This window comes from Geosmithia morbida (genome assembly GCF_012550715.1).
Source record: "Geosmithia morbida isolate 1262 chromosome Unknown scaffold_6, whole genome shotgun sequence".
Lineage (NCBI taxonomy): Eukaryota > Fungi > Ascomycota > Sordariomycetes > Hypocreales > Bionectriaceae > Geosmithia > Geosmithia morbida.
Window position 1 is genome coordinate 129,763 of NW_023336193.1, and position 10,343 is coordinate 140,105.

Consider the following 10,343-nt stretch of genomic DNA (forward strand, 5'->3'; position numbering starts at 1 on the left):
CCCCCCCCCCCCCCCCCAATTGTCGAATGATTATTTCATTGCCGAAAGCACACGCACACACGCACACACGCACACACAAAACTTGTCATCATTGCTTAGAATAGAACCAGTTCATCCTCAAATCTACCCGATTTCCATTGGTTCGTGTAAAATCTAGGCAGCATGTTGGTTCGGGTCTTCCTTCATTTTACCTGCTATTGGGTAACCCAAAGTACGATGCGTGCGACTATGCGTCATCCCCTTTTGGCTTTCCTCTTACAAGACCTTTTTTTTTCTCTTTCCTTTTTCTTCTTTCGGTCATGATACCTTGAAAAATCATCATCATCCTCTTCTTCCCCTTTTATGCGTTGTAACCACACATCTATATTTGGCCAGTCACACGATGTCATCATACTTGGCTGGTTATTAATATGCCATACACCGCTGCAGCTCTACGTAATCAAGTAATAGGACAACGCTTAGGTGGATAGGCAGTTGACTCGATGAGGAAAAGGGAAAAAGGGGAAAGGAAAGGGAGGGAAAGGAAAAAAAATACCCTACTGGGGATATGGGACATACCCTAGAGGTGTTTTCCCTTTTTTTCTCCCTCTCCTCTTGGCAGGGAAAGAAAGAGAAGACAGAAGAGATGAGGGGTGTGTTTGTAGTATATATAGTTCAGAGCAGACAGTTATTAGAGCAGAGTAGAAAAGAGAAAAACTGGCAGAGCATAGCACGCAGAGTTGGAAAACATCTCGTTATACAGCTCATACATATCCTCATCATTTGTCATCTGAAATGTAACTCGTGGTATATACAGAAAAAAACGCTATAAAGCCAAATATGAAATAAGACGGGGGAAAAATGTGAAGAGGAAAGAAAGAAACTGTATATACGAGTTTGAAAAACCCTCAACGCCATGTCGCTGTGTATGTCACGTATAAGAGAAAAAGTAAAAAAGTGAGAAATCAAAACGCCTGGAGAGTGAGTAAAACAAAATCCACTCTCCCCCTTCTCTTTTTTTTTTTTGCAACATTGCAAAGAGCCATCACATCTCTCTCTCTCAAAAAAAAAAAAGGAAAAAGAAAGAAAAAGAAGACGGCATTTTGTTCGTCAAGCTACTCAATCGTCGCGGCTGTCGTCCTGGACACGCTTCACCACGTCGACGAGTCGCGGATAGATCTTCTCCGAAGCCTGGACGCCGCACACCATAGAGACGACCTCTTCGGGCGTCTTCTCCGACATGATCTGGGACAGCTCCCTCGACTCCTCATCCTCGCCGACGTCCTGGAAGCGGAAGGCCATCTCGATACCGTTGAGGAGGTACTCGATCGACTCGCCCTTCTCGGCCAGTTCGGCGGCCGGGCCGACGAAGCGCTCCTTGCGCGACAGCTTACGCATGGGGGCGCGGCCGACGCGGTCGACGGCATCCTCCAGATGAGGGTTGCCGATGCGCTTGAGAATCTTCTCGACGTAGGCCGACTGCTGCTCCTCATCGATGGCGTGCTTGGAGACGATGAGCCTCTTGGTCTCGTTGAGGGCGCCGCGGACCTGGGCGATGATGTGCTTGTCCTGCAGGGCATCGTATACCGTGCGCCTGCGACGGTTGTAGCCGTGGTAGGCGGCCGTGGCGTGGCCCGTGTTGACCGTGTAGAGCTTTCGCTCGATGAAGGGGCACAGGTCATCGACCCAGTTGATGCCTTCGATCTCGGGGATGCCAATGTCCTCAAACGGACCCTTCTCGACGACCCACTCGAAGAACCGTTCGAGCTTGACGTCGAGGCCGGCGCCGGGGTCCTGAGCGGGCACGATGCGATCGATGGCCGAGTTGGCGTAGCGGGCACGCATGTGGTGATCCTCGAGCCGGTCCGAGGGGGTGTTCTCCCTGATGTATCCGGCGAGCGTATCGGTGGCGCCGATGGCGTTCTCGCAGGCGATGACGTGCAGAGGCGTCTCGTCGTTGGACCGACGGTCGATGCCCTTGGCGATGAGGGGAGCGATGCAGCTCAGGATCTTGGGACCGACGGCGCAGGTGACAATGTCGGCAGTGCGGATCTCCTCGAGCAGGTCCTCCTCGTGTGTGCACGAGTTGACGGCACGGAAGTTTGTGACGATGTTTTCCGACGTGCCGTCGGATCCGACCTCGATGACACGATACGACGGGGTGTCGTTGATGTATTTTGTGCGTTCCTCATTGATGTCGGCAAAGACGATCTCATAGCCCGAGTTGTGAAGGAAGCAGGCAACAAAGCCACGGCCTGTGTGGGGGTGGTTGGGTCAGACATGATGAACTCGTGTATATATATATATATATATATGTATATATGTATGTATATGTGTGTGCGTGTGTATGTGTGTGTGTGTGTGTGACTTACCGATGTTGCCGGCACCAAAGTGGACAGCCTTCTTTCCAGTGTTGGTTGTGTTGGCCATGTTGACGATGGTGTTGTTGTTGGCTCTGGTGATAGATGTGCGATAGATGTATGCAAGTGTGTGATGTACGAGTAGTTGGGTATTCTCCGTTGACAGCAGTAAAGATAGTCGAGGCGTAGAGAGAATAATGAATCAAGATATAAAAGGGAAGTGAACTGTACTTTTTAAAAGATGTTGTGAGGGTAGAAGGAAGAAGAGAGAGTTTTATCGATGATGATGTAAGGATTATGGAGAGAAGAGGGGGGACACGGAGGGAGAAGAGAGAGAGAATCAGTCATTCAGAGGGGATGACGATGTGTTTAAATAAGTCAGAGAGGCAGGAGCGATGGGATCGTGATCGTTACCTTCCGTTATAGCGTGTTAGCGGATGGGCTGTCCTCTCACGATCTCTCCGGGTGGGAGCGGGACGCAAGGATACTGACCAATACTGACCAACCAGGGTGTGATGACGGAGGAGAGGGTGGATCCGTACGCAGAGCGTTTGCCTCGAGTTTCTGGGAAGTCGGAGGGAAAAGGGCATGTGGGGCGCACCGTATTAGGTTTGTACGAATGGGAGGACAGGTATGAAGTTCCGAGCGAGGTTTAGTGCCGGTTAGAACGGTGACCGTAATGGACTGTTGGGTGACGACATTGAGGGGCCGATGGAGGGGCGAGGTATTCCGTTTCCATGTATTTCCATGTCTGTGCTCTGTACTCCGTAGGATAAGGAGTAAGGGGGAGTATCGTTACGTGGAACTTGGGAAGTGATGGGGAAAGTACGGGTACATGCGCTGGGGAGCAATGGAGAGCCGGCAGCAATCAATGTTGGGAGTGACGAATTTCGATGCGCGTCCTGGACATGTATCCGTGGAATCTGTACGTGCGGAGTATACGGAGCATGTATGACAATATTCCATCCTTCCTTTACGTAGGTAGCATCACCTTTTTCTCACCCCCCCATCTCTCTCTATCTCTCTCTTTCTCTCGGCTCGGTAGTTGCCAGCATTGCCAAGTCCGCATGACGTCTCGACTCGTAGTCGAAAAGTTTATCCATCAAGTTGCTAGCGAGACTCAGCTACGAGTATTAGTAAGTAGTAGTGCTACGGATACTAGTACGTATCCTGCTAGCTCGTCATGCTATCCGTAACACCAGACGCTCTAGACCCTGGACTCTGGACTCTGGACTCTAGACTTGACTCTATATCACTCCATACTCTACCAGTAAGCAGCACCACTCTCGGTTGAGAGTCTTGCTATAGCCAGTCAAGCAACTGGTAAGCAAGCAGAGCAAGCAGAGCAAGCAGAGCAAGCAAAGCAGAGGAAGAAAGGCGAGCCAAGCAAGCCAAGCGAGCCAAGCAAGCCAAGCAAGCCAAGCGAGCCAAGCAAGCCAGTCAAGCCAGTCAAGAACCACAATGGCGGGACGACGTAATACGTTGGTCGGACACACTCGTACGAACCAGTCACAGCGCAGAATGTCCTAAACGTCACTGACCACGGGGTCCCCGCACACTATAATTCTATAACGTATGACTGCTCTGTACATGTATTGAGATGTACTCCCTATATTGCCGCCGGGTTGGGTTGTCTGTTGGCTTCTCCCATTCAATGAAGAAAGCAACCAACCATCCTTGGCCAATCTCACGATATTTGGTAAAGTCTTTTTCGCCTCTTGTTTTTTTCTTCTTTTTTTTTCCCTTTTGGTATAACGTCACTACGCTCCTTTTTTTTCCTTGCTTTTCTTGTTTTTCCTTTTTTTTTTCTTGTTTTCTTCGTTCTTCAATTTTTTTTTCTTAATTCTTTTGCCTCTTCTTCTTCTCATCATCTTTCAACCCCGTAATATCTCTCAATCTCAACATCGACCTAACCGACATCTCCGGATACACCGGGTTGTCGCGCCAGACTTGGAAGAGGAAGAAGAAGAATGAGACCTCTGGGGTAGTAATAACGCATACCCCAGACAGATGGCATAATAAATCAATGCATCGTGGCGTCAAGTACGGAGTTGACTGCGCGCAGTAATGTAGTAATATCGTCGTCGATATGCGAGATACTGCCCGCCTCGCGCGCCAAACTCGCTCGGCCTGACTCGGGACATCTTCCCCCTCCCCCATCTAGGCACAGCCACCATGGTGGACACGGATTTTTTTTTTTCTCTCTCAATTTTTTTTTCCAGCACAAACCCATTCATCGTGAGCTGCCTCAATTATGATGAACTTGATTTTTCCTTTAAACCTTGAACCTATTATTTACATGTATTACCTGACCTACTAGTATCAGCAACAACCCCAACCCTATGAACTCTCCCCCCTTCCGCCCCCCCCCCCTCCCCGGGCCTCTCCCCTCCCGAGCCCTCTCCCCTCCCGAGCCCCCAAGCCGCCCCTGCCGTTTAGGCTGCCACACCACTGAAAGACGGGGGACACTGTCCACCTCGTGACAATCTCTCTTCCCATCCAGTGTTTGGAAGAGATGGAAATAATTAATATGAATATATATTTACATTTATATATACATATACTCATATAAATGATAGGTTCCTTTTGTCCGCATGCTTTTGTCTGCTCCTCCTAAGTGAGCGTCCCCTTTTTCGCCCCCCTCTACGACCCCCCACTCAAACTTGACTCCAACTCCCCGGTGCGCGTCATTCTGCCTTATCATAAATGCAGCCCCGCTATTGCCCCCGATTTTCCATTGTAGCCGCGTCTGGCGCAACCCCCCCCCTCGTCAAAACCATCTGGGCTCACACTCTGGATCTGCAATCACGTTACTCACGATACCTTCCTTTTTTTTTTTTTTCAGATCCTTTCCATTCTCCCTTCATTCCTCTCCTTTTCATTTTCCTCCCCCCCCCCCCCCCCGGGGATCTCCTGTCCTGTCCTGTCCGATAATTACCCCATCCGGTGTACTTCGGCCCCACCTTACCGTCTTTTTTTTCCCCTGCCCCACCGTCTTCCCGGAACGGAGGAAGACTCTGCTTTCTCTCGCCTCTGAGACTCCATCATGCACTCGTAGACCTAGAGACCTTTCTACCTTTTCCCTTCTTTTTCGTGTTTCTCCCATACCAGGTAGTACACATACACACATGTATACACACACTATATTACATTTACCATAAATACAAGATATATATACAAAATACAACAAAATACAGATATGCACACATATATATATTTATTATTATAATTATCAAAAGCTGAATACATGTCCTTATACTTGAAGTCCAACATGGCAATCACAACAATATCATTTCTCCTATCCAGCCCATCCATCATCCATCACATACCTCATTCCAATCTCATAAATGCCTCTTCTTCCCGGGGTCTGGAGAAGGAAAGGGACAGCTGCCGCTCTACGAGTACGAGTCAAGACCACGGCCCGGGGACAATAAACGAAATAGCCGCCCTAGACTCCGTGGTCGACAGCACACCTGCCCTAGACACTGCATAACACTAGCACCGCCACCGTAGCAGGTGATATACGCTCATCCATAACATATGACAATGACCCAATGCAGGCACCATCCACAAATTCCCCGAAAAAGATTGAAACATATCTGCATAGGGCAAATAGAGGAAAAGGGGGGGGGGGGGGGGGGGTGTTGTAGAGAGAAGGTCTCTTGTGTGTTTCTCCTCCCGCGATGCTACTCAGGAAAACTCCATTACCGACGCTCTCGCAGAGGATTGCCATGTCGTGTGCACTCGATATAGTGCACCAGAAGCATGAAAAGTGTTATGATGAGAAAGAGCTAGCATGATGTGAAAATGGGTGTGTGTGGAGGAGCTGGCGTGTCGGAACAAGATAGCTGAATAAGCTACCGGAATAAGATATTCCGATCCGATCAGAGATATCCTCGATATTCCTTGAATTAATAAACAGAACGCCTATAAAGTCACATGAACAATAAGAGTAAAAAAAGCTCTCATGTCACATCCTAGTGGAGGGTGACGATGGATTTAGATGTAGTTTTTTAACACACAATATGTTTGTGAGAACGAACACCGCAAACACTTCTGACTTACATTCAGATAGTAGGTCAGTTGTTTAGTGGTGCCAAGGCTCTTTTGTTCTATGCTTGCGTTGCGCCGGACTCGACGGTTTTACGGTCGAGTCCCGCTTACCTAAGCTATGATCTGATTTACTATGACATCGAGGCTCCTAGTGACAAGGCTCTGCCACTATGTCACAGGAGAGCGTGACCAGGTCGAGAGGGATCAGGAGGCTGGCGAATATCAGAGATCGAAATTGCATCGATTGCACGAGAGAATGCATCGGCGGTGAAGCCGGACAGTCCTTTGGAGCCTCTACTCAGCATCGAGACCGGACAGGTCCTACAAGGTGCCCCCTCTCACGCCGGAGGAGTTAGCACGGTTGTCCTTGTGATTGCTAACGTATGTCTGTCTTGGGACATCTTTTGGGCAGCAAGTGCGGTTGGTATAAGGTGGCGTCTAGCTGTCGAGGTCGACGCTCTACGCTCCTCTCTCCCAGCCGAGAATCCCAGGCCGGGGTAACGTGGCAGTATGTAGGAAGATGTTGGCGAATGCAGCGGGTCTGACTACACGGTCATGGTAACCTGTTTCTCAGGTCATAGCGACGGGGTATGGAGTGTAATGGAGTTCGTATTTCTCTTGATCGTGATTATAGCGCTGTAGTATTGAGAGATGGAATTGTCTAATATCACGTCATGCCTTCTTGATGAAGCAAGTTTGTAACTTGATGCACATGTCGTGTTAGTGTATGTGCTTGTAGATTGTATTGGTAAAAGTCTTTCTGTAACCCCCGTCTGCTGTAAACGGTCCGACTATCGCCTGTCATGCAATCGCCGGAGGCCAAAGTCAGACTGTGAATAGCCCTCATACCGAAGCGACGGGTACGGAGCGAAGGTGAGGGAGCGTAGCGACCGTGTGGTAAGATCCCCTTTGAGCGAGGGGTTCCCGTCACGACGAGGCGAGCGGACAGAACGAACGAAGTGAGTGACGAGAACGAGTCTACGAGTGAAATGGAAGACTACACGGACCACAGCAAGAATAACCCAGAACACTCTCGCACGGGTCCAACCGAAGGGGGGAGACGACTGGAAAGAGTCCCGAGTGTGGAACGCAAAGTGGCGGTGGGGTGGAAGAGGGAAAGAAGAAGAAAAAGACGGAGCTGATTCTCCCTTTTGCTGTCTGGATTGTTTTTTTTCTTTCATGTCTGACAGTCTACTGAGAAGAAAGGAAGGACAACGAAAGAGAGGAGGTAAAAAAAGAAGAGAACAGGGGGAAAAAATAATAAGCAAAAAAAAAGTGGTGACAAGACGCCCCCAAAAGCTTCCCTGAGTTTCTCCCCTCCTCCTCCCCATTTCTGCAAACGAAGAGAGAGAGGGGGAGAGACCCCTCCTCCCACAGCCTGTTGTCCAAACTATGAAACAAGGACAAAAAAAACAAAAAAGACTGGAAAAAAAAGACCTTTCAACTTCCCCCATAACTCTCAGCTACCGGTTGTCCTGAATGCTGCTGGCAAACGATGGATCCTTAACACTGCCTCCGGCATCTCCTAGACCAGCAATGGGCCTGTTGTAGCTGAAGCCCTGGAACTGGTTCTGCATCGTCTCTGACAGCACCGGGCCCTCGACGTAAGAGTCTGTCGGTGCCTCGGACGTGAATTCGCTGTCAAAGTTGGCCGTATCGAGGGCGTCAACCTGTAGTTATCGTCCGTTAGCCTGGTCGGGTAGCAGGGGGGGGGAAGGAGGAGAAGGAGAGGAGAAGAAGTGAAAGAGCATGGACAGCGTATAGGAGGGAAGGAGGGAAGGAGGGAGGACGGCATACCACATTGGGCTTGAATGTAGGCTCGTACTTGCGCTGGAGCAGTTTCCTCCAGTCGATGGCGTGGAAGAAGGGGTGAGCCTTGATCTCGGCCGACCCGTTGGCTCCCAGACGCTGCTCCGGGTTGCGGTTGAGCAGCTTGGTCAGGAGATCCTTGGCCGCCGGGGGCACCACGTCCGAAAAGTGCAGCGGCTCCGACAGGATCTTGCGGTACATCTCATTGGTGTTCTCGTCGTAAAAGGGTGGCAGTCCCGTCAGCATCTCGTACAGGAGAACGCCCAAGGTCCACCAGTCCACCGTCTTGTTGTAGCCGTGGCCCAAGAGAAGCTCAGGTGCGAGGTACTCGGGCGTGCCGCAAAACGTATTTGTGCGGTCCTCGTCCTTCATATCAAGCTTGCACAGGCCAAAGTCGCACAGCGCAATGTGGCCCTGGTAGTCGAGCAGGATGTTCTCGGGCTTGAGGTCGCGGTAGATTACGCTGAAACCGTGCAGGCACTCGAGGGCGCACAGCAGCTCTGCCGTGTAGAAGCGTGAGCGGTTGACGTCGAACCGGTGCTCCTTCTGCAGGTGGTGGAAGAGCTCGCCGCCGTTGACAAAGGCCAGGACGAAGTACAGCTTCTCAGGCGACTGGAAGCTGAACTTGAGCGGCACGATGAATGGGTTGTTGATCTGCGCCAGCACCGACCTCTCGGCCAGCGTGTGCGCCACCTCGGACCTCGAGATGATGTGCGCCTTGCGGATCGTCTTGAGCGCGTAGATTCGGTTCGTGTCCTTTTTGCGCACCTGCATCACCTTGCCGAAGCTGCCCTTGCCTACCACCTTGAGGAGCTCAAAGTCCTCAATCTTGAGCTTGCCCGCCCGCGTCTCGACGTACTCGACGCCCACCTTGATCTTGCCGGTACCGTACTGCACGTCGACCCACTCGACGCCGCTGTGGCCCGAGCCCTGCTGCTGCCACTCGGCCGCCGCCTTCTCGCGGTCCTTCTTGCTGGCCTTGGGGTCGTCGGCCAGCGTCTGGCGCTCCTCGAAGCGGGGGTTGATGCGGGCCACGCCCAGGAAGATGTCCTGGCTACGGCCCGAGCCCGGCGGAGCCGTGGGGTTTCGCATGTACAGGTGGATGACGAGCTCGGTCACGCGCGACACATCAAACTTGTACTGTGTGTTGCCGCCGGCCCACAGCGGGTTCTCCGGGTTGCCGTCGACTGAGTTGACAAAGACCTGCAGCTTGTCAAAATCAAGCAGGGCGTAGGGCATGTACTTGCCCGAGATGCGGCCGTGGTTGGTGGGGATGCCGGTGAAGCCTCCAGCCGACGAGTGCGGCCTGTGGGCGCCGTTGATGAAAGAACCGGTCGTTCGTTGGGACGAGCCTGGCCGCACGGAGCCGGCGCCGAGGGCATTGCTGGACGAGAGCGAGCCTTGGTGCTGCGAAGCAAATGCATTTCGGTGTTGTTCAGGGAGCGAGAAGCCCTGGGCTTCGTGAAGGGTGACCACGAGGATACCAGGTTTCGGCGGCTTGACGACGGGGGCCTGTGTCATTGCTTCCGAAGCAGCTGTTGTTTGGGTACATACGATGTTAGTGCTAGAGTTCTAGGGAGACGAGGGAGCGTCATGGAAATGAAAATGGGATAAGATGAGAGGGGGTGGGGGAGGGGGAGGGAAGTATTATAGAAGCCGGGGAGGGGGAGGGGGAGGGGGAAGGGGGAGGTTGGCTCACCGATGGCACTTTCGTGAGTCGGTGTCGTGGCCTCGGTACTGGGTCGGCCGTCCTTGGCTTTTTCGGTAGTAATGGTCGAAGTCGAGGTCGAGCGGGAAAAGGGACTTAGGGGCCCAAGATGAGTCTCCTTGAGCTCTGCGAAGCACCGGGTCAGCTCAGATAGAGAGAGGGGGGAGGGAGTTATCGGCTGGGCGACCAAAAGGGGTGAGGTACATACTTTTGCTGAGGTTCCAGGACATGGTTTCAGAGTCGTGGCCACGTTAGAACCAAGGGGGGTTCCAGGTGCAGCTAGGTAGATAGAGAAGCGGTGATGATTGTGGATGAGTGGCAACAATGCTCTGACGTGCGCTTAATCCACCAGAGCGTAGCAACAGGCCGGCTGCTGCCAACGTGGATCAGGCCGAGTCGATACGAGAGAGAGGAGAGGGGAGAGGATAACGATA

General features: G+C 51.8%; 2 protein-coding genes across 2 annotated transcripts; both read right to left on the reverse strand.

Moving 5' to 3' along the window:
• Window positions 1-1,098: 1,098 nt before the first annotated feature.
• Window positions 1,099-2,929, reverse strand: GMORB2_6521 (mannitol-1-phosphate 5-dehydrogenase; the record flags this gene model as incomplete). The annotated part of the gene is made up of 2 exons (XM_035468491.1): window positions 1,099-2,190; window positions 2,882-2,929. The coding sequence occupies 2 exons, from the start codon at window positions 2,927-2,929 to the stop codon at window positions 1,099-1,101; spliced, it is 1,140 nt and encodes a 379-aa protein (XP_035321625.1).
• Window positions 2,930-7,855: 4,926 nt separating this feature from the next.
• Window positions 7,856-10,139, reverse strand: GMORB2_6522 (uncharacterized protein; the record flags this gene model as incomplete). Its single annotated transcript, XM_035468492.1, has 4 exons — window positions 7,856-8,062; window positions 9,237-9,736; window positions 9,901-10,035; window positions 10,118-10,139. The coding sequence occupies 4 exons, from the start codon at window positions 10,137-10,139 to the stop codon at window positions 7,856-7,858; spliced, it is 864 nt and encodes a 287-aa protein (XP_035321626.1).
• Between the last annotated feature and the right edge of the window lie 204 nt (window positions 10,140-10,343).